The following is a 26,674-nucleotide window of genomic DNA, read 5'->3' on the forward strand; positions in this document are numbered from 1 at the left end:
AGTAGTTAGACTTTGTATTTATTCACACAAAACATAATACATCTCCTTCAATAAGGCAACACAATACTGTATATACATACAATGATCTATATGTATACCATTTTTTATGTTGTTATTTGTCAACTAACAACATGTCATTCTTTACTATCACTAGCAAGTGTAAATAAATAGTTTAGCAAGTCATGTAAAAGAGTACAAGATACGAAAACTTCAAGTCATACTGTTAGTACATCCAATACAACAACTCCTTACTCACTGCTGTATTTTGTGGTTATTGATATATTTTAGCTGCAGTGGTGATTTACTGAGAGCAGATTAAGAGTTCAGTGACTTGCTGGAATATAAAGTAACCTTTTTAAGCATTTTTAAACCTCCAACATCAGTTAAAAATCAAGCAGAAAAACATTATTTGAAAAAAAAAAAAATCTCAAATATATTCTTTTTCACAAAGAGCATGAACAGTAGTGGCAATTTTTTATCATTACATGAACACTGACATCATCATTAAGTGCTGGAGTGGGTGTCATTCCTAAATGATATGAGGTGCTTGTGGTTTGATTGAAATGTGACAGATACTTTAACAAAACGTGAAAACATTTTTTTCCAATGTGAAATGTACTTCCACAGAAATGGTATAGTGATGCAAGGTGAAAGTCCTACATTAGTTTGATACCCATTCTCTTTACAGCTGATCAGATTGTACAATCATTTACAAAAATATAATTCTACTCTGCATTAACAAATGAAAGCACTGTTTAGTGCCAGATGAACAAGGTGGGAGGACATTAAGTGACGTGAATAAAATACACAAAAACTTTGGGACCAATCACACAGTGGGGATTTAAAATAAAACAACATCTAGCAATAATACTGTAATTTCAACCATTGTATACAAAGCACACAATACTGTATGCTCATATGATACATGAGCAGTACTAAATCATTCATCTGAGGGCTGTGCTTCTGGCGCTGAAAGAGGCCGACAAAGCTGCTGTTATGTCCCTTTGAGTTCTGCCCTGCCTGTGCACAGTGTGATAAAAAGTCTGAAGTCAAGCCTCAAAACTGCTGATTAATTCAAACACCAGGGGGATCAAACACTCATGGAATGTAAAAGTTTGCTTCAAACAAACCACTGTACCAAAGAAAAATATCAGTGTAACTTATCACTATCATCTTTCAAAATATGGGAACACTTTATTTTAACCTTGACTCAAGTTAGCACTTATAGCCAGTGTATAAACAATTAAACAAATGGCTTACAACACACTTTAATATAGTTGTAGCAGATATGCAGTAAACTGTAAATTAATGTTTGCTATCAAAGTATAACATAGCTGTAACTTTATATAATTATATATTTCAGTAGTTTTAAACAGAACTATAACTTTTGTTATTCCTGCTGTACATGTATACAGCACATGTAAACACTTAATAAATGCTTTACAACACACATTGTTACAACATAAATTGTTATAAGTCATTATATACACTAGAGACACAGTGGCTTCATAGGAGAAGTCATGGTTGTTAACAAAAACATTAATAATGTTCGATATTGTCATTATATCTGCTACAACTACATTATATTGTGTTATAACGCACTGCAAACCATTCTCATACTGCTTATAAATGCTAATGAAACCCGAGTATGTCGTGAGTGTATGACTGACAAGGCAAAGTAGTGACTCTGATACCACAAAAAAGGTTTATACCTTTCATGTTTTTTGATGTGTTGGAGGTCAGAGCTTTGACTGACTTCCATCATGGAATATTAAGTTCATTCCTTACATCTCTTAACATAAACGACACACACTAAATCTCAAAAGCTTCACACACAGACACAAAGATACACACTCACAGACACATATGGTAGGCATGAGCATCTACAAGACTTTGCACATATCACACTTGAACAGTTTCTGTTCAGTGGGATATATTTACTCACGCTGTTGAACAGGCTGTCAAAAGATGTATTAGTCTGAGGAGAGATGTGAGTCAAACAATGTGAAGCAGCATGAATGTTGATAAACAGAAACCGTAACAATATACAGTATGGAGTGTAAAATTGGTATATTAACGGACCAGCTGATTGACAGACATTTAACTGGAAAAATGTTGACAAACACTTAATTGTTTGTGTCATGATTTAAGCAAAATTGCCAAAATTCACTGGTTTAAGCTTCTTCTGTGAGTAGTTGATGTTTTCTTGCTTTTTCAAAACAGCACAATGAATGTCTTTGGGTTTTGGAACAAAACAAGCAATTGAAATATGTTGGGCTAACAACTAATACAAAAAAAGATACATTCATCTATAGATTAATCAATCTTGACAGTAATCATCAGTTGCAGCCCTACACTGTTCTGTCCCAGAATTATAGAAATGATGATGGTTATAGATGAATTGTGAGAGAGATCATCTTTGCATCTTAACCATTTCTTTCATTTCTTGTCTGTTAGATTTTTTTCGTCACTGAATTCCAGCGCTACACATTTTTTTCAAGCTGGTCAATACTCATCATCATCAGATATCTCAGTATTAATGAGAGCGTCATGGGGAGCAGGATATAGGACCAATTAGGGAGACCATCATTTAACCAGAAACATCATGTTCAGCTGTCCCTCCTACTTAAGTGACCTTGAGCAAGATGTAGGCTCAATCTTAATTCAGGACTCTGAGTGTATAAACTCTGAACCCCCTCCTCCTGTGTGACATTTTAGTGCTAGTCCTTCATGTCAAGGGGCAGACAGAATCGAAGTGAACGCAGTATTTAAACTGGAATGGTAGTTACTTCATCCTTTGTTACCATGGAGACCACACACGGCTTGATTGATCAAATAAGCCTCAAATCTACTAAAACACACTCAAATGATGTCTAATTTGCAGGTTTGTACAGCTTTTTATCTATTATAGCCATCAGGCACAGCATTTTTTTTAACTTTACAGGCAGGTTAATACAAATCCAGATGTGGCCTGGAGACTGCATTGATAAACAAGACTCATCACTGAATCTCCACCAGTTCCAGGAGCACTGCTCTGTAATGAACCCTGACCTCCGACCTCCCTGTGAAGCTATAAACACATCTCTTCTGTTTGAAGAACCATACAGCATCACAAACACGGGGCTGAAGAGAAGTCTCCAGGGTTCTGAAAACTAAAAAAAAAATTCAAAGTAGCATTTTCTGGTGTACACACTTGCAGCTAAATTCATCAAAAGAACGAGTATACTCATCCTTGACAAACACTCATGCAGTGCAAACGTACACGCAGACACACACACATACACACACATACAGACACACACACACACACAAACACACACACACATCTCAGCTGTAGTTGTAGGTGAAGTTATATGAGCTAGGCTCCTTCGGCACCGGGGGTGGGGCTTCTGGGATTGTGATGTTCTCAAGGTCGAGGAGGCGGAGCTTCATCTCCATGCTGATGAGAGTATCTAGGTCACTGCGCGTCAGGTCACTGCCCATCTCTCTGCCCAGCAGCGCACACAGCCCATCAGTCCAGATGCAGTACTGCCCCAAAATCACACATACACACACACACACACACACACACACACACACACACACACACACACACACACACACACACACACACACACACACACACACACACCCATGAAGGCTGAGAGTAGTGTCAAATTTGTTAGTCAGAGTAGGTGTAGCGTCCTTCAGTATATAGGCAATAATACTGAATAAGTTGTATGTGTGTTATTTGATTTGTATGTCTGTTAGAAAATTGCAAATACCAAAAACTCAAAACTTGAAATTAAATTTGCCTGGTTCTGACTGAGCAGCTGATTTTTTAATTATTTTTTTTTGATAACAATAAAATTTTTAATTAAAAAATGAAAAAGAATAAGAATAAGAAGTCCAAGCTATTTTAGTTAAAGTACATTGAAAAGTTTGGCCAATGGGGGGGGCAGCAGAACAAGCTGAAAATACAACACGTATATATCATGACCTTCCTAAGTTAGGAAATAATTTACATATACAACGGACAGGGAACAACACTATCAATCACTTAAAGTGGTGTTTGTGGCCACTTAATGAATGTAAGTCCAATATTCACTCTTTTATAGCTCTGTTTTTAGTCTCCACCAAGTCCTGAGGCAAATATTTGGCTTTTTAGCTGCTCAATGCTCCACTGTATTTAGCTATTTTGAACAGCTATTGAGCTGTTTGGTACTGAGAAAGTAGTGTACAGTTTGATTTTTTAGAGCTTTTTCAATGAAAAGCGATGCCTGTGTGAGCGAACCAAAATGGTTGCAAGGTGGAAAACAGAGCTGAGTGGAGCTGCAGCGCTACAGATAATTCTCTGTGAGCAACAACATCTTTTCAATTCCACATATTTGTCCCATTGTTCGTATGAAATTACTGAGTTGTGCAATCTTAAGCCTCACTGTTGCTGAGCTTACCTCATACTTGTTTGGTGCAACAAAATTGAGCGTCTCATCTGGATCATAGAGGACGGAGAAGGCTAACTCCAGCACCTCCTGAGAAAATCAAACAGGTCAAAAAACACACTGTCCCTACACTGAGAGAGAGAAAAAAACAAGAGAACAGCTAAGTGACTAGAAGGTTTTTTAGGTTTTTTAAAAAAAAATGATACTACCTTGTTTTGTTTCAGTGCACTTTTTTCTTTCATATGAGGGCAATCCTTCCCAGTTACCACAGACTTGATATCTGATACGGGGACTACGAGGAATGCAAAAAGAAACTATTAATGTATGATCTGTTAGGGACAGTGCCATGATTTGTGTTGTATTCTTTTTATTGGAAGATTGGAGAAATAAAAGGTTTCAAAGTGTCTTACTTTTGTCACTGAGGAGTTCAAAAGGCACTTCACCCTGAGGAGACTCATCAAGGTCCCCATAGTGCAGCACTTTGTGATTCAGTGAGAGTCTGCAGAACCAAAACTTCTCTACAAAAGAGACAGGGAACACAATGCTTAGCTGATAATCAACAGCAGCAGCAGCGCTCCTTGGGCAGTAAAAACCAAGGTGACTGTATTGACAGTGGATGTACCTTGCCTTCGGCGGTTCCCCAGCTTGCGAAAGCAGCTGCCCTCACACAGCCGGTTAAGCCGCTGCTGCTTGATGAGCTCTAAGATCTCAGGCTGAATTCTCTCTCGCAGCTCACTGCAGCACAAAAACAGCATGAGCAACAGGACAACACACATGCACAGAAATGTGTACAATACTACACTATTTACTATTACACTGACAGAGCTGGGTGCAGATTTGAGATTTGAGCAGCAACACAGCAGTCTGTTGCTAAGAGAAGGGTAAAAGGCTGAAATCTTTAGTTGCTAAGTGAGGTAATACTCATTTGTCAAAACTACACTGCTAAAGACTACATGAAAATCTAGAAATGACAGAAACAAACAGGTTCAGAGGACAACAGTAGAAATAGAGGTAGAGACTTACATGATAGGTGGAGACTGGAAGTCATCCTGGCTCATTCTCTCTGACTGCCGCAGACGCAGGATCTCTGAATAGTTGAGGCCTCGCAGTTTATTCTTCAGCTGGTCTAAAGATGATGGCTTCATTGCCAGAGCCCTGGTGATCTGCTCGCGGACCACCTGCATCACCTGGTCAGGGTTAACGCACACAAGCATACACGGCATGAGTGAGGAGAAGTGGTGACTCGTAATGTTCCCAGATCTACCTGTTTTTAGTGAACCATGAATATTGTTAGAGTTGTAATTTACAGAACCATTATTTTCCCATTTAGAAACTCACCCTGCTGGGCAGACATCTTTCCCCATCTAAAGGCATCAATATTTAAAATATATACTAAATGGTCTGTCTGTTCTGTAACAATTGATTCTTGTTCATTTCAGTGACTCACTAGATAACTAGTGAATGACTTAAATGGGTTCATCTGGACAAAGTATCTTCAATTTAAATAGATAGCACTAAGAATGTAATTGTCATGCAGTATTTAATAACCTGAAAACCTTTCAGCTGTCTGCTTCAGTGGGCCGCTCAGTTGCATACAGCAGAACACAGCAGCAGCAGTAGTTAGAGATGTGTGCAAAAACGTGAAGGCTGACTTTGCTCACGTTCATAGTGAGCAAACCTCGTCTGGACAGATGGTGGGTATTTGGTAATTAGGCTCACCCACTGTAAACAAGCTTTGCTTTTCACACAAAATCACTTGAGTAGCAGTGTATGATGACATTCAGACTCTGCTTTTTATTAGGACTAACAATATGCACATTGAATGAAAAATTCAAAAAAGTAGATTTGCTGCTGTTGTGACACTCAAAGTTCACAAGTTTTCCAGTCTTCCTTTTTGAATTAGTTAATAAATTCACAATTTAATTAAAGATTTCAAGTAAGTGTAGGCAGAGTACTTGGCATATTTGGCAGTTTGGCAGCAATAACACTGACTAAGATTCTCGTTAATGCAATTTTTTTTTACATTCAGCACATTCCTTTGGCAGCTTCCTTTGATGAAGCCTAAACAATTACAGTGTATTGTTCCTGTTTTTATCCATCCCCCCTTTTTAAATTCTAAGAGTTCAGGGCAGTGTCAGCAAACACATAAGACAAGATTTTATTGTGTTGCAAGTTCAGCTCTCTTTTTGTAAAGGTTGTTATATCCATTGTTGTAGAATATACAGTGGCTTCAAAAATTATTCAGACTCGTTCACCTTTTGTACACTTTGTTCATTGTGTTGTGAATTTAATTTCAAATTGATAAAATTGCTATTTATGTTCATCAGTCTACACTCAGCAACCCTTTGTGACAAACTGAAAAAATATGTTTTTAGATTTTTTTTTTTTTTTTCATTAAATATCAAATTATTCAGACACTAAGTTCAGTACTTAGTTAGAAGTTCTTTTCTACAGTAATTACACCTTTGAGTCTTCTTGAATAAACCTCTACAAGCTTTGTACACTTGATTTTGGGTACAAGATGCTGCCACCACCACGCTTCAGTGTAGGGATGAGCAGTGCCTGGTGTTTGACCAGATAAGTTGTCTGGAGTTCAGTTTTTGTCTCATCACACCAGAGAATCTTTTTCCTTATACTCTGAGACCCCTTTAAGTGCAGTTTGACAAACTCCAAGCAGGCTATCATTTGGCTTTTACTCAAAGTGGCTTCCATCTAGCTGCTCTTCCATAAAGGCCTGATTGGTGGAGTGTTGCAGAGATTGTTGTCCTAGGAAAAGTCCTGGTAGTTCTGAACCCTTCACATTTATTTTACATTTATTGAGGTCACTGTGCTCCTGGGAACACTCAAAGCTTGGTTTTATACCATTTCCCCAATCTGTGCCTCAACACAATTTAATCATGAAGGTCTACAGAGAGTACCTTGCACTTAATGGCTTGATTTTTGTCCTGACATGCTTCATGAAGGTGTGCAGGTGTGTTTCTTTCCATTTGCCACTGATGGACTTCAGTCAAGCTTTAGACACATCTCAAGGAAAAGGACGCAAACATGACACACCTGCCCACAATTCCGAGTGCCACAGCAATGGGTCTAAATAGATTTCAGTTTTTTTAATTTTTGTAAAAATGTCTAAAAAAGACATGGATTACTGAGGGTAGACTGATGGGCTAAATGGCAATTTTTATCCATTTATAATTAAATCTACAACACAATAAGTGCGCAAAAAAAGAATACTCTCTAAAGCCACTGAATATATCTGTGAAGTCTGGGTTAGGAGATAAGTACACACGTATATGTGTATTTCAATATACACATGTAATTATGTAAATATATGCAAATGTACACATATGAATATGAATATGTTAAAGACTGCTTTAATCTCAGACCTTGTTGAAGTCCTCAGCTGTGGCCCTCATCTCCTTCCAGGTTTTATTTAGCAGCTGGATGCAGACGCAGAAGAACTCCTCCCATGCCCGGTCATGAGTAAAGAACATGGGGTGGTAGTCATTGCAGCCCTCGTTAGCTACACAAAAGGACAGATTTCAACTGTAAAATACAATTATTGGTGTGAAAGAAGCAGTCGGATCTTATCCCATTTTAAAGATTTTTTTTTTTTTTTGGCATTTTGACTTTATTGACAACTGACAGTCTAGAGAGAGACAGGAAACAAGGCTAGAGGGAGAGGGTTATGACATGCAGCAAAGGTGCCCTGACTGCAAAATCAAACTGTGGACGTTGCAGTTATGTGGTGTAATGTGCATATGCTGTTTAGCCCACTTAAGAGACATTTCAAGATAACGGTTTACTTAAAGTAAAACAGCTGCTCCTCTTGTTAAATACAGATTTACTTACGCAACTCTCCAACCTGTAGTATCTCACACAACATTCGAGTGAGTTCAATGGCACACCGACCAAAGGGACATTCATGCTTGTCTTCTCGGCTGCTGTTCTCCAAGACAATCTGTCATGAGTGAGGAGTTTGTTAGATGTGGCTGACTTCTACACATTTGTGAGCTGAGCAAAAGTAATGCCTGAGGCCAAAACTAACCCTGATGTATGTGTCCTGGTGAACTTTGGCCAGGTACAGCATGTTGTCCAGAGCCAGCATCCCTGGAGGAGTCTGAGTGAAATCCATGGCCGGGTTCACATGGTTCTGCATTTGAAACAGAAAGGTTCATTTCATGTTTAACTGTATCTCTTTAAATGTATTTATTCATATAGGTTTACAAGTACCCCCACCCCACAACTAGAAGAAACTGAAATCCAGTCTGCAGACTCACAGTAAAACCCAGCATCTTGTAGTCCTTGGTGTACATTGCCTTTCTCTTCTCTGTACCAGTGGGGTCATTTTCTCCATCGAAGGCGATCCTACGCAGCTCAAAAATGATATCTCTCTGGGCCTGAGCCACAGCAAGACGATATGTTATCAGCATAAATAGTACAACTTTTAACATGAGAGCAGAAAAACAATAAGGAAAGCCAAAAAAAATTAGGTGAATCAGCGGATGGCAGAACACACAGTTCGCAGTTTACTGTGGTATTAGTTATAAGCTTTTAGGGGAAAAATCTGCATTGGTTTTGTTGTACTTCATCATCAATCACTCTACGCCACAACAAGAAAATAAAAATTATAAAACAAAATCTTAACCTGGTCATTGGGATCCATTTTGGTCATCATTCGTTCTTCCAAAAGGTTAAAGGTCAACACCTGCAGCACATACAGCTGGTGTGCCATTTCTGCTTTGATTGGTCGGTTTCCTCTTATAACATGCTGGAAAAGAGGAACTTTGAGTTAAGAGCAGAATCTCTACTTAGACTGCAATTTATGCACAAAAAACAGCACATTAAATCACACAGCACAATAAATCACGCAGCACAATACAAAGCCACCCCTGAAACATAAAAGGAAAAACACAATATATTCTCCTTTGATAACAAGCTGAAGAGCAAATGCCTATCATTTCATGGACTGATTATGCTCAAATGATGAAAATAATTTGGCCTCAGGACAGGTGACAACACAGACACTGCAAGCATCACCAGGCCTCATCAAACAGTCCATCAGAGCATGCATTGCTGGAGCTGCTCCAGGAATCCTGTTCCAGGAGGCAGGAGTGCAGCATCTTCCTCACTGACATTTGGAGCCAGTTCAGTCATCCACTTCCAGATGGTGCCAAAAAGATTTATTTTCCAAACAGATTTTGTTCCACTTCATGGACTTCATGCCACACCACATTTGCTGGTTTTGTGTCACACATCTCTGAATGAGATTTTCAGATTGAGTTTTTCACTTTCTGAACTGCTTGTCTCTTCCAGCTCCCAATGACCACCAAATCCAACAGAGGATAGTCTCACAGAAGGTTGAATAGAAATATTTTTTTTCAGTTTTCCAATGTTTAAATAAAGACTAGTTTCAAACACAATCCCTGGGAATGGCTCAAATTCTGTGTTCACAGCTGTATATTTCACAGCTGTCTGAGCCACCACTTAATAGCCAATTAGAGCAGAGCATTAACTCTGATGCAGCTGAATTAGCCAAGAACACTTTGTTTTCTGCATTTCAGACTTCATACTCACATTGAGGATGATGGATCGCAGGTGTTTCTGGGCCAAAGTGCTTGCCATTTCCTGAGTGTGAGAGATAAAACAATCCAATGTACAGTTCAGGTGAGGGAGGATGTTTTACTAAAGAGCAAAAAAGTGCAAAGACGTAATTCAAATCTACCTACAGAAAATGGGAATTTTAAACAATTACTGAAATGTAGCAACACACTGAAGCTACATTTCCATCAGACGTTTGAACCGTTTGCCCTTCGCACTTTCTGTAAAACATGACAACATAGTCTAACTTCGGTATGTCAATACAGTCTGTCTGCTGCTGCAGCAAGCTATGGTTCTATCTCAGTCTGCACTGATTATGCAGTGGCTTTTTGTGATGCAGAAAGAGCTAAAGAGGAGAAGAGCTGGAGGAGAAGAGCTGTGGGGTGGACAGGATGGTATGAGATGCTGAGGGATGTGTACTCACAGTCAGGTGCTGCTCCAGCGGGTTAGTATACTCCTCCTACAGGTTGAAGGGAGGGAGGAGGGACGTGGGTGTAACAGTAATGGAAACAAAGAGTGCACACACGGACCATGAGATACAGGGATACATCACCGGCACAGCATGCAACAGAATAACGACATGAAACAGCATAATGTCAAATAAGAGCGTCAAGTAGTCACAACATATACAAGTAGCTGTGTAAAAAACACTTCAAATGCCTTACACATCTGAAGACCACACATTTATTGGTTTATCCAACTGGTTTCAAAAGAATTTGACAAAGCTTATGTCTGAAAAATTGTATCAACCCACAGAATGAAAAGGTGATCTGAACCAATGTTTATGCATGGCAATCACTGCGGTGTCCTAGTAGCTCCCATAGTAGAGGTGTTTATCATGTACCCCTGCTCTGAGGAGGATTTTCTTCAATGAAAAAAAAAAGCTGTCCAATAATAAGAAATACACTAAACCTGGCATGAGAACCCAACAGTGATGGTACAATATATTGCATTGTTGTCATACTTTACTTCTTTGAAAACAACAAAAACTAAATGAGTGACAAGAAAAATGTCATTTAAACAAAATTTTCAAGTATAACAATACTATGGAATTTAATGAACTGCAAACTGATGCTCAGTTCTGTTCATTCAAAAAGTGCCAGCCACATACAGTATAAGCCATTTGCTTCTCTGCTGTATTTATCTGACTGGAACCTTATGTACAGTCCATGACTAGAACTGACTTAGTTCGCCCTCCAGTGGCCAATAAAAGCAGCTGAAGATAAATGCATGTTCAAGGATGACTGTTCCTCTAACATAATATAGGATTGGAAATATTTTACTATACTATTTTTTTGTCTCAATTTTCCCTAAATGTAATATCAGGTGGTGGTTTACAGTTACTTATGCAAACACAGCTTTCACAATAATTGAGAATAACACCTCAACCCAGAACTATCTCAACCGCTTTATGTTGTAACATTTGTTGGTATTTAAGTTATTACCACAGAAACTAATTATTAAAAAAGAACATCCAACATGGGCAACATACGTAAACAGAGCTATTGATTTATACCTTTGAGTACCACTTTATACATCAAATGCTATTTACTTTATTATTTTATTTCAAGTGTTGCATTTTGTTAGAGAAAAAGATCTAGAATGTAAGTTCATCTAAAAATTTAACCTTTTAGTGTAAATGCCTGCTGGTTTTTAAATCAAACTTTAGGACATTTATGAGACCACTACAAGTTTTTTTACCTTAAAAACCTTATGTTTTTATCCTGCATATTTTCTTCCAGTAAAATTCTGAAGAAATTATTTTCTCCACTGAAAGCACAACAGCAAAATGGCTTTTCTAACAGAACTGTGTTCAATTGTAAACGTAGTATTTTACATTAGCATTAACTGAGAAATCAAAAAATTAGTCAAACTTAACATATTTAAGAAACAAATCACACACACACGGACAAAACTGTGCATGGAACAGGGTGAAGCACTGCAGTATGCGAGTGCACTGTGTGGGCTAGGATAAAAGTTATCATTGCAGAGTGAGCAGTGCACAGGAGAATGAGACAGAAGTGATCAGTAACATACTGACAGACATCCAAAAAAGCACTCGCACCTTTAGCTTTTGTACATTTGTGCCTCAAGGATATTTCAGATTCTAGATACATCTGTTTGTTTTCGCCTATATCTCTTAAATCAAGCTGACAGAAAAGTAAGATATTAATGTGATGTGAATACAAAATTTAAACAATTGCAACATTCAACATCATGTTACCAAGTGTTACATTTTTGTATATTTGTATGCATCAGAGTTCATTTTTATGTCATATTTATTATTTCTGCCTACACTGCTAACAAAGTCAGGTTTTTACCAATTTATCTCCATGTGAGTTGCATTATACACTCTGCACTGCAAAGAATGTGATGTATTACTGAATGGTATCAAGTCCAATTTTTGACTTAAATAAAAATAAGCACTTTTCATTGAATTTAGCCCAAAAATAAATCCTTAATTACTGCATTCTGTTTGGAGCTCTTCCAAACTCTTTGTCAGCTACAGCTGGATGGCTGGTCTACCTCACTACGGTGTTCTGAAATAACTGCAGCATTACAAATGTGCAAACTTCAAAAGGAAGGTGAGTACTATTTTGGGAGAGTGTGTCATTACAGCAATGACTGTCAGACAGAATCCACAACATGACAGCTGGCAGACAGACGTCTATTTGTGAGATTAGCCTTAACTAACCTACTGCTGCAAAAATGAGCAGCCACGGTGAGGCAGCTATATGAGAATGGAACATCATTAGTACTCCACTAGTCTATCTATTATGTGTTTTCAGTCCTTTTCTCTAATACAGCACACTGTGCTGTGGCTGCTGGTCACTGACCTGCCGTCTGTCCTCTGGTGCCTTCAGGAAAAGAGCATTGATGAGGGCAATGGCGTAAGTCTGGATCTCCTGGTTTGACCTGAAGAATTATCCAGTATCATACCAACCAGTTAGAAGCATCATGCTCCACGAATCACCAACAGAGTTCTAACTACAGGCTAACAACTATGCTACTTTATAATTAATCTTACTTTTATCACTATCACTACCAATACCTGAGATGAGTGCAGGATTTTTAGAAGACACTGTACCACACCAACAATTGTGAATAATTGTTATTCTTAATTTTATCTTGGAAATATTACAAGGACATTGGCAATATATACAACCATAAAAAGACCAAAACCAACAATGAATTGATCATACTAAGAAGTAATGTCTGAGTAAATGAAACCTAATATAGCTTATTTTAATTGTTCAGCTCCATTGTTTTCCAAAAACTGTTAAAACATATCAGTGAGACACACTGTTGGAATAGGTGACGCTGTCTATTATTATGATTAATATGGGCATTTTATTTTTAATTTGAGTCAATCCCACAAACAGTGGGGAAACAGAGCAGAAAATGTGTATTAATCCACTGCTCAAAGTAGTCCCTAACAAGTGCACAATTAACTACTGTTCGAGCAACATCTGGTGAAAACTACAGTGCCCAGCTGTTAGGAAATTACATACATGAAATGTACATATGACCTGTTTTCAGTAGGAACCAATGGGGTTGGAGCTGAGATCAAAAAACAGAAGACAGAAGCAGAAAAGTATTGAGAGATGTTGGTTTTGGTCTTTTCATGGGATCTTGTGATAAAGAGAAAAAAATTTGACTGAGGTCATCTAAGCATCCTGAACACACCCTTTATAATTGCGACAAAAAGCTCACAGCAAATTTCACTACATTCATTTTCTTAAGTTACCCCACACTACTATTTTCACTCCTCTGCCCCCCATATCAGAGTGCAGGAAGCCCCTGTGCGTGTGTGTATGCTCACACTTGCAGGTGCCCGATGAGCTGTCCCACGGTGATTTCCTGGGCCACTCGATGGTAGAGGCTGTGGCTGTTAAGGACCATGCTCTCCAGGATGGCCAGAGAACGCTGCAGGATGGACACATCCACCATTGGCTGGTTCACATAGCCTGCGATCTGAGCGGGGACAGAGGAGACACAACATGGACATAACTCTGAATCTTCAATATGTCAATTGTCCATTTCTGAGCTCATTTGGTGTTTGTGTCAACCCAATATAAGCTTATGTAATCCTTAATAGTTAAAAAGTTAAAAGATGAAAATCAAATCGTCTCTTTTCAAAAGAAAAAGTAAAATTATCCGTACAAGAAAACTAAATGAAGAGTTCAGTAAGTTTCCGCGAGTGACCATCAAAGCCAAACTTTGTTTGTTTTCAGAGGAGACCAAGCCACATACACACTGAAGGAGCTCCAAATACTGCGATGAGTTGCTAGGCAACAGCACCCACTCATTTCCGGCATGTAGGACAAAAGGAAGGTCAAGTAATTAAATAAAAGTGTGTGAATAAAAGTGAATAAAAAGGCAGACCTTGATATTTTAAACAGTGGAAAATTATCCAGTGGGGGCTCTATGAAACCCTAACGTGTCGGATGAGTGGTTCTTTTGCTGGTGGAGGTACCTGTTTGATGAAGGAGAGTGAGATAAGGTCCCAGGACACAATACCATGATCCATTAGCTCCAGGAAGGCAGTCAGAGTGAAGGCCAGCATTTCACCAAAGCTGAAGGAAGTAAAGAACAGTCAGTACAGGCCTTTTCACATTATCTGACCTGTTCTAACCTTAAAGAATTAATAACAGATGTATAAAGAAGTAAAATTATGGTTGCTTTAATACTGGGCTCAATAGCATAGACTTCACTGTTGCCATTAAAATGGAAGTTTAGTCCGTCTTTGAACGTAAAACTTCATCAATGTGCAAAATACAGTGAGTCCAAAAGTCTGAGACCACTTTCCCATTCAAGTGAATGGGACTTTCAGACCCAACCATATCATCCCTGTAAAAAAAAAAAAAAAAAAAAAAATTGTGCTCACTGGGTGCCACTCTCTACAAGACGTGCCAGTGTCCCAATGCCTTCCATATTGATGAACTCTGCGGCAAAGGTCGGGTCTGCAGACAGCTTGGCGAGCTCTTTCAGAGCCTCGAGGCGAGCATCAATACCATGGGACTGGATCCTCTCCAGGAGCTGACGAGCAGCACGGGCCTGTCAGCCAGAAGAAAATGTCACCTTCATGATAAGTTTACCACTGAATTTTGGTTTTAAGGCTGCGCCTCAGTTCAAAAGTAGTTACAAAAACTTTTTTGATGAATTTGAACATTCTGTTGGTTTCATGTATTTGAACACTGATGGACTGTCACCATATACTTTCAGTAATAAATAACTATAACAGCTAAGTGCTAACTTTCTGTCATATGAGCAACTGAAAAATTACAGTTTCATAAAATCACAACCTGCTTTATATATTGTCACTCAACAGGGTGCTAGAAGTTTTTTCTGTCTTTTTGCATTTTTGAGGAAAATCTTTTAAGATAATTTTAATAATTTTAATAATTTTAATAAATGTTAATAAATTTAATGAGACTAAGATCGATGAAAAGCAGACACATGTCATGATTTATGTAATGACATTACATTACAAATGACTTGTACCTGCTTTTTTATCCCACATCATTTTTTGTGTTTAGATAGCTGTAAAAGGCTAACAACAAGAGATCTTCAAAACAAGATATGAACAGCTCTATTTTGGGGGATTAAGGCACAGAGAGTAAAGAGAAGAAAGTCAGTCTATGAAATGTATGACAGTTTGGATGATTATTTTATGATTTTCCTCAATCTTTTTATATGAGAGTATAAATCAGGCTAACTCTGCAATCTGGTCTGACTCTGCTCGTGTTTCTTGCCTCATCTGACTTCTTTTTTGCACATTCCCAGTTCTCAGTGATGTACTTGCTGAGTTAACTGTTATTGGTAAGTACAGCAATGTTGGCCAAAATAACAAAAATAAGACCCAGGTTGTAATAAATAGGAATTGTTCTTTAAAGCACAAGATCACAGTGCTCTTGTGACACTTTTGGTGTTTTGGTGTTGGATGGATGAGGTGCACCCACAATGCAGGTTGCTGAGTAGAAAAAAAAAGATCATATATTGTTGTTAAGAGCGGTCAAGGCTGCTGCTACCAGCCATGAAAAATCACATTAATTCGCCTCATCCTTTTAAAAGCAGCGCTCTCCCAGCATGATGTACGGACACTTTGCTTAAGGAGTCCAGAGCAGTGTGTCCTAAAGAGCTTCCTTACCCTGAATTCACGTTTTAGAGGTACAAAAATCTGACATGCACAATGTCCTAAGAGCTGACTGTTATCTTCTTTTAACAGAATATAACTAAACAGGAATATAAACAAGTGTCACTTACAGGTGAAATGGCTAATCGAAGAATAGTCCCATTTTTGATTTCACCACGGCTCTAGACGATAGTAAAGGAGGAGATTTGGTACAAGTTTACCAGTGATCAACATCATCAAAATCATAAGCACAACATCAGGAAGAAAACAGTGAAGCTCACCTGCTCAGTGATATAAAGCTGAGGGCCATCAGCATAACGCAGAGCAAACTGCTCTGAGCCTGACAAAGACCAGCTGAGGATAAGGGCAGAGGAAAAGTAAAATTCATTATAAGCATTAGACACCTACCACAATATCAGATGAACCTAATGCAGGGATGTTATAATGCAGCATACTCTAGTATGCATGAACAAAAGGTTGCTGAAAGTCAGCTTTCTCCCTCCAGCAGTTGTATTTACACGAGCAGCAAACTGAGAGACTGTGGAGGAGAATTACTCTGTGGGTGTTAGCAGAAAAGTGCAAAGAATTCTCAGTTTCAAATGGAAAAATGGAAAAGGAAGGCAGTGGGTAGATATGGCACAGGCAAGAAGTGGATAGGTGAGATAAAAATCTGCAACATTTATCAGTAAAGTAGACAAAAGAGGGAAAATAAAACAAAGACAACAATGAAGCCTAAAATCACAGGAAGAAACACAAGGAGGAAATGATGACTGATAAAAGAAAAAAACAGTGGGAACGAATGGTTGTGTAAATTATCAACAGTCACATCTTATCTCAGTGTGTGAACCACTCCAGTGCTGTGATAAAAGTGGTATCTACACAACAGCACCAACTGTGAATGGACACTGAGCATCGCACATTTAACAGCTGCCATCCTTAGGTTGTTGTTTAATCTTCCACTTATTTTATTGCTAGATAACACACTTAATGTAATGATAAGGAAAGAAATCATTGATAAGGAAAGAAATCATGAGTCATCAATCTGAGTCATTATGCATCTCATTCTGCTTCGACTCAGAATTAAAACTTAAGTAGAATTAAAACACCTTTTTCTCTCTGGACATATGGACATACAAGCAGCAGGCAGCACAACCACAGCCCCCTCAAAAGGTTAATAAACAAGTTAAACCGGTGTTGTTCTCTATTATACCAGTGGATAGGAGTGTTGCTAAAAATAACTCTCAACTCTTGCTACCTGAGTGCCTCTGGGTTGGAGTAATTTTCTTTTTTTTTAAATCCTCTTTTCTGATTTATGGCTCTAACGGTTACTGATGCATAGCTCAGAGCAAGAGTTGGACTGCTGTTCTTCTTTTTGAGCAAATTTCTTGAAACAACCAATCGAGTCAATGCACAGACCAGATAAATCACTGTCAACATTGGGCATCGTTTGCAGCTCAGCCAAAGTGAAAAGCTTTTGAACAAAGAAGCAAACAAAAAAAAATATATGATAACATACACGTGGTCATTTATCTCAATAGTGTTCTTTGTTTACAGTAGCTATGCAGTGTCAACTGCAATAAATCTTTGCATGTGGTAGTGATATGCTAATTTGTGACTGTGTTAATCCATCCAAACCACCGCATTGATTAAATTGATGCATTTTTAGCTAATCCTGTCACTTCTGACACATCGCTTAAAATCCAGGGAAGACCGAAGACCATAACACACTGCAATTTTGTTAATCATTTGGTTATTGAACGGAAAGTCAGAGACAATCAAAAAAAAAAACACAAGAATATGGAGGAGTAATGCTTACCCATCACATACTTCCCGTATTATTGAGGACAGAGGTCTTTTCTGCAAAGGGAAAAAAACATTGCAAATAGGCAAAATGACAATATTAAAATGAACTGAAACATAAATCATCATGACTAGCTTCTCTGCATTGGCTCCCTGTAAACTCCAGGATAGAATTTAAAATCCTCCTCCTCACCTACAAAGCCATTAATGGTCAGGCACCATCGTACCTTGGAGAGCTTATAGTTCCCTATTTTCCCAATAGGACACTTCGCTCTCTAAATGCAGGTCAACTTGTGGTTCCCAGAGTTAGTAAGAGTAGAATGGGGGGCAGAGCCTTCAGCTATCAGGCTCCTCTCCTGTGGAACCAGCTCCCAGTGTGGGTCCGGGAGGCAGACACCCTCTCTACCTTTAAGATCAGGCTTAAAACTGTCTTGTTTAGTAAAGCTTATAGTTAGGGCTGGCTCGGGTATGTCCTGACCCATCCCTTAGCTATGCTGCTATAGAGCTAAACTGCTGGGGGATTCCCATGATTCACTGGGCGCTCTCTCCCTATTTCTGTCTCTCTCCCCCGCTCTCTCTCAATGACTTCATGCCATTAACTTTGTTTTTTTTTTTTTTTTTCTCTCCCGTAGTTTTGTGCTTCTCCTCTCTCTCCCTCTCTCTGTCCTCATTCTGCAGGTATCTCTGCCTCGGGAGCAGCAGGATCCAGATCCACCACTACTCATCTTTACTATTACTATTACCTGTCTTTATTATTAATAACGCCATTACCGACACAGCTGTTCCTGGTCTCTCTCTCTTCTCTCCCCTCTCCTCCCCCTCCCCCTCTTTCTATCTTCCCCTAAACCCAACCGGTCGAGGCAGACGGCCGCCCACCCTGAGCCCGGTTCTGTTGGAGGTTTCTTCCTGTTAAAAGGGAGTTTTTCCTCCCCCCTGTCGCCAAGCGCTTGCTCGTTGTGGGAACTGTTGGGTTTTTCTCTGTAACAAAGTAAGGTCTTGACCTTACCCTGTAAAGTGCCTTGAGATAATGTATATTATGATTTGGCGCTATACAAATAAAATTGAATTGAATTGAATTGAATGACTAACAATCCGATGTTTGATTCATATGTCAACAATGACAGCTTGTTGCAGGAGCATATCCTTTTAAAAGGCAAAATTACTTTCATAAAAACCACTGCAGGTAATTCGCTGTACTCTGTATCACTGCAGTACATCTCAGTCTGAGACCTCACAAGTCATGTTTTTCACATTCAAAAAAAATCTAAGCTATGCATAATTTCACTCTTTAATAACAAAATTACTCTCTAAGGCCACTAACAGCCAGCAGAAGTTGAGTCACTAGAGGCAAACTGGAGATGTAATGTCATGTTTTACACAAATACAGACCTGATCCATCTCTATGAGCTGAGCATTAGCACCTGGCCATTCAATAGCCACCTTCACGATGTCAGCTGGGGGTGGCATGGCTGTGTTATCGTAGCACCCTGATGAATTAAAAAAGGGATTTGTTTTGATCTCTAATACATCTTCATCCGCTGGACAGTATTTGGGTTGATAACACAAGTTGTTGACACCTTTTTTTAAAACACTTTTTTACTTCAGTTAAACACTGAATTACATTTAAATGTGACTCTGAAAATAAAATTATATACATATTAAGTAAATTCAGAAAGGATTTTAAGTGTTGTTATAAATGAGTGCTTTCCTTGATCTCCACTCCTACAGTATGTCAAAATACTGAGGTCTGAGTTGTCTGGTCATTAGCTTCAGAATTTCATGAACTACGAGTTATACATTACCTAATAGAGAAGCGTTGAGGGGTCAGTCTCTCTCACAGCTCTGCTGTAAAAAACACTGTGTCAGCTCCCCTGTGAACACAGAGACCCACACAGTGGTCATGTCAGTGCAAAACCTTGCTTTCCTCAAAGTCCAAAAGCTCAGTTTGCTCCATCCCTGCATTTTCTCTCCTCTGAACTGAATCTGTCAGTGAAGGGATCAATAAGCATGACCGCTTTACAAAACCACCCACATACACACACTCACACCAACACATCCATATCTTGACTAGGTCAAGCACTCTGGGCCTTCTGTGTTATTATTTTTTTTGCATTTTATTGTTAATACATAAACTGAATATCTTTACACTCCATTCGTGTTACACCAATCTTCACAAACTTTTCTGACATTTCTCTTGGAAGTGTAAGTAAGTTTTTTCAAATTGTGGAGGCATCATGTTCATCAACTTAAAGCAGTCAAACTGTGTTTCTGTTGTGGGGGAATAAAAAGGTGAACACAACTCACACAACGAACACAACTGTTGAATTTTCACATTTGCAAAGGTACACTATTATTTACCCATAAATACTTCCAGTCTATTTTGTTAGGCCTCACCATTAGTATTAAATTTCACTAGAGCACTGACGCTTATTAAACTCATTTCATTGTTTCAACGACGGCTCTGACAAACACGAGCAAGAATAAGAGAGCAGAGACCGGTCTGCGGCAACAGAAAGACAGCTCTCTCTGCTCTGACGTGAAGGAAGCGTAAAAAAGCTGTTTGACAGACATTGTTTGTGATCGGAAGAGGGTGGTAAAGAAGAAAAAGACACTACTGTTTTCCATATAGCTCTTTGCATTCCGCGTGCTTTCAGGATACAGAGCACCTTGTACGACTCACAGCTGCTAATTTGAGAAGAAATCTTCATCATTACCAAACTCTTATGGGGGAAATAGAACCTCTTGAACCAGCATGAACCAAACACTGTCTTCCCTAGAGATTTACCAGTTATAGTGTCTTTCCAGCACTGCAGCACAGTCTGTCTGAGTTTATCTGGTTCTATAAATTTATTCTTTTGAGAAAATGGCATCAGATGTCAGTGTATCATTGTGCTACAGATGCCGGCTCCTCACAATGAAAACATCTCAAGATTGAAATAAAAATTTAAGCTGTAGTATGAATAATAAGCATGGCTGAATCCTTTCATCTCTACAGCTTTGAACTAGAGGATCACTGAACTCTATTCTCCAAATAATTTGTCACAACACAGATTAACAGACTGCGGTAATATTTATATGTTTGATATACAACAACAAATTAAGTTGTATTGTGCAAATGATGGAGTCATAGTGAAAAGTTAAAGCCAGTTAAATTCAGACGCTAACCAGCCATCTGATGGAGAGGCTGCACTGCCTCCGCGTCTTTAAGCAGACTGTCTGTCACATCACATGATGTGTGATCTTGAGCCTGCCCTGCTGAAAAGTTTTCCACAAGTGCTGCTACTAATTTGTAATTTTCAGCACAGACATTTAGCTAAAGACTCACAGAATGTTATATAGTTAACTTGTTACCTATGCAACAAACTTATTTGACTGTGGGGCTGAATAGTATGCCAATATTATATATATATATATATATATATATATATATATATATATATATATATATATATATATATATATATATATATATATATATATATATAGATATAGAAGCGATGGGACTTTTTTCTATATTATGAATAATGAAACATAATAATCTGAGTCTTAAAGACTGCATAAGTCATTTTTACCATAAAATACCTCCGTGAATAATTTATAACAAATCTAAGAATAAAGCTGAAAATGGCTGTTTGACTCCTCATCATGATCATGCAGTCAAATGAAATGAACATTAACTAAACAATTAAAAAGGTGCTATATGGTGCACGATATGCAAAAAAAAAAATCATATTGCGATCATTTTGACAGATATTGCAATTGTGATATGAGTCACAATTTCAGTGGGAATGGTCATTTTTGCATTTCATTTTCACTGAAAAAAATGTAAAAATGATCATGTGATTTTTGCTGCGAACCAAACAAGCACGTTCCCTCACATCTTAAAAACATAATTTGTGGACCGGGGTATCTCTGTAGCACCACAACACTTCCTTCATGGTATTGTATGACACATTTTACCTTTATCAAAAAGACGCAGCTCCTGCGAATTGGATATTGGATATTGCACTTGGACATATTGCAATTTCAATAATATTTCGATTAATTGTTCAGCCCTAATACCTATCAAAAAATGTCCACTAAATATTAAAATATTTTTTCGTAGCGCCATCTTAGAAGCAGGCTACGTAAATGTTTAAGGTTTCCTGCCAATACATGTATAGTGACATAATTTAAATTGTAGAGTCTATTAAAAAGCCATATTATTCTTGACATTCATTAACTTTAAGACCACACAATACTACACTGTGCTCACTTACAGTGCATTCAGAAAGTGTTTAGACCCCTTCAGTTTTCTCACATTTTGTGTTGCAGCCTTACGCTAAAATACAAAATATACTCTATACCCCAGAATGACTAAGTGAAAACAGAATTTTAGAAACTTTTGCAAATTTCTTAGGAAAATAGGAAAAACTGAAATATGACACTGACATAAGTCCTCAGACCATTTGTCAGCTGTGAGTCCTTAAATACACAGGTGTGTGCCTTTCCAAATGATGTCCAATCAGCTATATTTACCACAGGTGGACTCAAATTAAGGTGTAGAAACATCTCAACGTTGATCAAGAGAAATGGGAGGCACCTGAGCTTAATTTCAAGTGGCATAGGAAAAGGTCTGAAAACTTATGTCAATGTCATATTTCAGTTTTCCCTTCATAATATATTTGCAAACATTTCTAACATTCTGTTTTGACTTTGCCATTATGGATATATAGTGGAGATTTATGTGTATTTATGTGTTTTTGTTTCTTTTTGACAGATGCCTAAAAAAGCCGTTTGACAGACTCTGCACTGTAAGACTTTTTAGTGTAAATATAGCATAAGGTACTGTATTTTTTACAGTTTCTTACTGTATTTTAGAATTACAGGAAATCACTGGAAATACATGTGCAGTTCTTTACTGTATTCTACTGTAAATTTACAACACAATACTGTTCACGGTTTTGTCAGTAAATTGCCGTAAACTTACAGTATGTTACTATGGTACAATTACTACTACTACTACTACTACTACTACTAATAATAATAATAATAATAATAATAATAATAATAATAATAATAATAGTAGTAACAAACAAATTATTATTTTTAAATATTTATTGAAATAAAAACATGGCCATTTTTAATTCAAACAGCAGTACAATATTGAGTGAGTGAGTGTGTATGTGCACGTGTGTATGAAAGATCAAACAAAGTCCCACTTGTAGTCACTGCACTTCTTGATGAGCGTAAACATGCAGGTTCACTGATGTTGTCTTCTCTTTGACCACGTTCCTGCTCTTCTTGGTCTGCACCTTCACATGGCTTTGCTTTTGTGCCACCAAGGATTAATATCAGTGCAGGCTCTGAAAAACAATGTAGAAAAAAATTAATATTCATCTTGAAATATCTCTCACAAAACATTTTTTAAGTTCTTTATAAGTGGGATGAAAATGTAGACACCACAAGTCACAGTTTCTAAATGGAGAAGAAACTGTCACACCCTCTACAATGTGTGCCTTTTACATGTCACACCTTACCGAAAAGTCCCCTTGACAGTGTGTCACTAACAATGCATCTGTGAAACAGTTTGGCACAAATAACAAAACAGTGAGCGTGGTTCTCTTGACTCTTTCAAACAAAGCATTAAGTTAGACTTACCACCTCACTGCATTACTTCAGTTAAATTACCTTTCAGCAAAAGCAACAGTGTTGTTTAATGGTATTGTAAACTGAGACAAAATACTGACATGTTAATTTTAGCTAGCTAAAAAACTGCATGAAGCTTTTCAATGACTACGACAAGTTCAACTGGAGAAAGTCTTTTAGAAAGTGTTTTTACTTCCTTGACAGGGATAATGTTATGACATTAACTAACATTTTGACACTTTGAGGCAGAATAAAAAGGTGACATACCTTACTCTGTCGAGGTTGCATTATCAGTGCAGCTCTGGGCATCTGTGACAAAAGGCTGAGCAGGTTGTAGTGAGGCGGTGTCTTTGTGGTGACAGAGACTGTGAATGTGCTCCAAGGGTGAAATCCAGAAAAAATAAATGCAAGCTGCAAAAACAGCCCAGACTCTTTTGCAAGATCTTGTTTTGTCGGTTAATTTTTTTTTTTTTTCACCTTCCCAAAATACTCAGCTGTTTATAGTAAAGTTTACAGTAAATTACTGTAGATAATGGCATTCTGTGAAAGTGCGGTAATCATGTTTTTGTTTTTTTTTTCTCCCAAATGGCACTGCAGTTTACAGTATGGCACTGTATGACACTAATGCAGCAGAATACTGTTCAGATTTACTGTAAATTTACATCAAAGGTTTACAGTGTGGATAGCCTGAACCAAACACTGTCTTCCCTGGAGATTTACCAGTTATAGTGCATTTCCAGAACTACTGCACAGTCTTTTTTTTATTTTAGCATAAGGCTGCAACATAAAAAAATGTAAAAAAAAATAAATGAAAAATTGAAGGTTTGTGAACATACATGTATGTATTCAATAAACTAGCCAATGGTCAGTATCTGAAAGCTGTAAATCACAGAATCTGACCAAAGACCTACTTACCAAACCCTTTTACTATTGATATAATTATTTGGTGATATAAGTCAGTTATTATACATGCTGCGTCTTGTATAATGTGGCTGCTGTAGTTTCGTTTGGCAGTTCTTGCTAGTCTTTAAAAAAAAAAAAGGTAAATATATCAAACAACACTTATGCTAAATTAACTTTTTCAATATGTACTGCCTCAGTACGGTAAACATTCAGTCACTGAAACCACTTACTGCCATAAACACCAGCTGAGCAGAAAACCGAACCTTGTGTACACTGCAATGCAATCCTTCTTTTTTAGCAGGAAAAGCACAGGTGTTGCTAATAATGTTAACAATGTTAATTACCTCTGTCCTGTCCAGGTGTCTCAGTAAGCCATGTGATAAGTGAGTCAGCATGCAGGCCCAATAAACAGCAATACAGTATTATTTACAATACACTCAACTCATAACTCATAACGGAGTTATAGACCTTTTTCACAGCAGGCCTTGTGGTAACAGAAAAATACCTGGTGTAACTGATAATTAAGTATGGCTTAGCTTTATGTAGTAGCCCCAGTATGTCACCAAGTGAGCCAGCATGCAAGCACCTGCAATTAATGTTATTAATAACACCTGTCACAACATCTGCTGTTAAAATGGCCCCACTGTGTTGAATTGCAATGTAAATGTTTTATTATCATTATTATTATTATTGTTGTTGTTGAGGCCACTGCAGTATAGAAACAGGTCTGCAAGCTGATGGCAGCAGCTGAAGTGATGGGACCTGTCTCCATACAGCTGTGGTGGTAGCATAGCAACAGCTGCTAGGAGCTCCAGCCTGAAAAGAAATCCCACAGTGTGGTTGTAGCTTCTTTTCACAAAGACCCCCCAACTTCTTCTTCTGCCCCCCACCAGCTGCTTTTCACCGCAACCCGGATGTTTCTGACGCCATTTTACTGTTCTTATAATGTGGTCTGGGGCTTCAGTCTGAGCTGGTTCAAGTGAAAGGTTGTCACATGTGAACTTTTTATGGTAGCTGGTGTTAGCTTGTTGAAGTGGCGCCGCCTCTGGTGAGACGACGCATTAAAGGAGGCTGCTGCTCCATTAGTGGACAAAAAAACAACAATGTTGCTTTACCCTCATCACATAAACGATTATTAAAAGCTGTAAGCCTCGATTACAGCTGATCGATCGGGCTCGACTGAAGCTGTGGTAAGCAGGAGGAGGACTCAGACCGATGCAGCGACGGCTGCGTTTGCGACCCAGTGATCTTCACCGAAATCAATCACAACTCCCGAAAATGTCGGTGCATTAAACCGCGGCTAACGCAGACAGCGCTGCCTCTCGCTATCATGAGTGAAAGCAACGCTTCAGATCAAACTCACTCACTATTACAGCCTGTACCAGCGTTATTCTCCAAAAGGCGGCCGGTGTTTTTCAGTCATCCAGCCAGTCCCTGTCTGCTCCTCCGTTGCAGCCTCGGTGCAGCCCGCCTCTGGGCGGCTGTTCACATGGTGTCGTGTACCCCGCGGCCCCGGTCCCCTCTGCTCTGAGCGGCTGGATGATTTTACTGAAGGCTACTTAGCTGCTAATGTCGGTGCTCGGTGTTACTCACCCTGTGAGCGGGCCATCGATGATGCTCTCAGTCTCCCCCTCTCTCCTGTGAAATACTTTTGGAGAGGAGACTCATTTCCACGCCTTGTAGGCGGGACACAGTGTAAATGTCACCGTCTGCAAATGAGGCAGACCCTTCATCTCAGTCATCTGTGCACACTCAACTATCCAACATCTTTCTCCTTTGCAGCCTCGACCAGCACAGATGACACAACATCACTCTTTCTGCACCTAGCAGTGCAAGTGCAGTAACTGACGGACAATATCTTTGACAGTTTATTACTGATAATCCATGGCACAATTAGACATACTACACACAGACATGTACATACATATATAGATTTCAAGTCTCTCTTTCTCATTTAATTACATCTCACTTTTTTTTCCTTAGTGGTTTATGATATTCAAGTCAATATAACTAAAAAAGACGCTTGATCTGTTTGTCAGATCCTGGTAATTAAAGATCTACATATGTAAACATCTCCTCTCTGGTCTTTTTTTTTTTTTTTTTTTTTTTTTTTGTAATGACACAGAATCTAACAGCTGTAAACAACTTTAAAAAAAAGGAACCAACTAAATCAGTAAATGCTGTCCAG

General features: G+C 38.4%; 1 protein-coding gene across 11 annotated transcripts; it reads right to left on the reverse strand.

Annotated features, from left to right (window-relative positions):
* Positions 1 to 26,411, reverse strand: elmo2 (engulfment and cell motility 2). 11 transcript variants are annotated; one of them, XM_071493083.1, is made up of 25 exons: positions 23,851 to 24,700; positions 23,475 to 23,512; positions 23,157 to 23,300; positions 19,758 to 19,826; positions 19,345 to 19,442; positions 17,972 to 18,012; positions 16,437 to 16,509; positions 16,287 to 16,337; positions 14,908 to 15,077; positions 14,497 to 14,596; positions 13,843 to 13,994; positions 12,857 to 12,935; positions 10,444 to 10,479; positions 9,996 to 10,046; positions 9,067 to 9,189; positions 8,699 to 8,818; positions 8,467 to 8,571; positions 8,271 to 8,379; positions 7,805 to 7,941; positions 5,445 to 5,608; positions 5,044 to 5,156; positions 4,832 to 4,939; positions 4,631 to 4,713; positions 4,434 to 4,511; positions 1 to 3,528 (listed from the first exon to the last, which is right to left on the reverse strand). In XM_071493083.1, the coding sequence occupies exons 5-25, from the start codon at positions 19,420 to 19,422 to the stop codon at positions 3,328 to 3,330; spliced, it is 2,172 nt and encodes a 723-aa protein (XP_071349184.1). In that variant the 5' UTR covers positions 19,423 to 19,442; positions 19,758 to 19,826; positions 23,157 to 23,300; positions 23,475 to 23,512; positions 23,851 to 24,700; the 3' UTR covers positions 1 to 3,327. The 11 variants fall into 11 exon arrangements, with proteins under 11 accessions (XP_071349184.1, XP_071349187.1, XP_071349180.1 ...); XM_071493086.1 differs by lacking the exons at positions 23,157 to 23,300; positions 23,475 to 23,512; positions 23,851 to 24,700 and adding an exon at positions 24,717 to 24,783 and having other exon boundaries at positions 1 to 3,152; positions 3,325 to 3,528; XM_071493079.1 differs by lacking the exons at positions 23,157 to 23,300; positions 23,475 to 23,512; positions 23,851 to 24,700 and adding an exon at positions 26,080 to 26,404.
* Between the last annotated feature and the right edge of the window lie 263 nt (positions 26,412 to 26,674).

This window comes from Trachinotus anak, unplaced genomic scaffold (assembly GCF_046630095.1).
Source record: "Trachinotus anak isolate AG129_WGS33_773 ecotype Australia unplaced genomic scaffold, CSIRO_AGI_Tana_v1 ptg000013l, whole genome shotgun sequence".
NCBI classification, from domain to species: Eukaryota; Metazoa; Chordata; class Actinopteri; order Carangiformes; family Carangidae; genus Trachinotus; species Trachinotus anak.

Excerpts from the sequence above, each read along its gene's own strand:
- elmo2 (XM_071493079.1), bottom strand. The coding sequence starts at position 19,422 with ATGCCACCCCCAGCTGACATCGTGAAGGTGGCTATTGAATGGCCAGGT. Across the intron at positions 8,819-9,066 it reads AAATGGATCCCAATGACCAG|GCCCAGAGAGATATCATTTT; the intron begins GTTAAGATTTTG and ends GCTGTGGCTCAG. Across the intron at positions 4,512-4,630 it reads GTGCACTGAAACAAAACAAG|GAGGTGCTGGAGTTAGCCTT; the intron begins GTAGTATCATTT and ends TGATTTTCTCAG.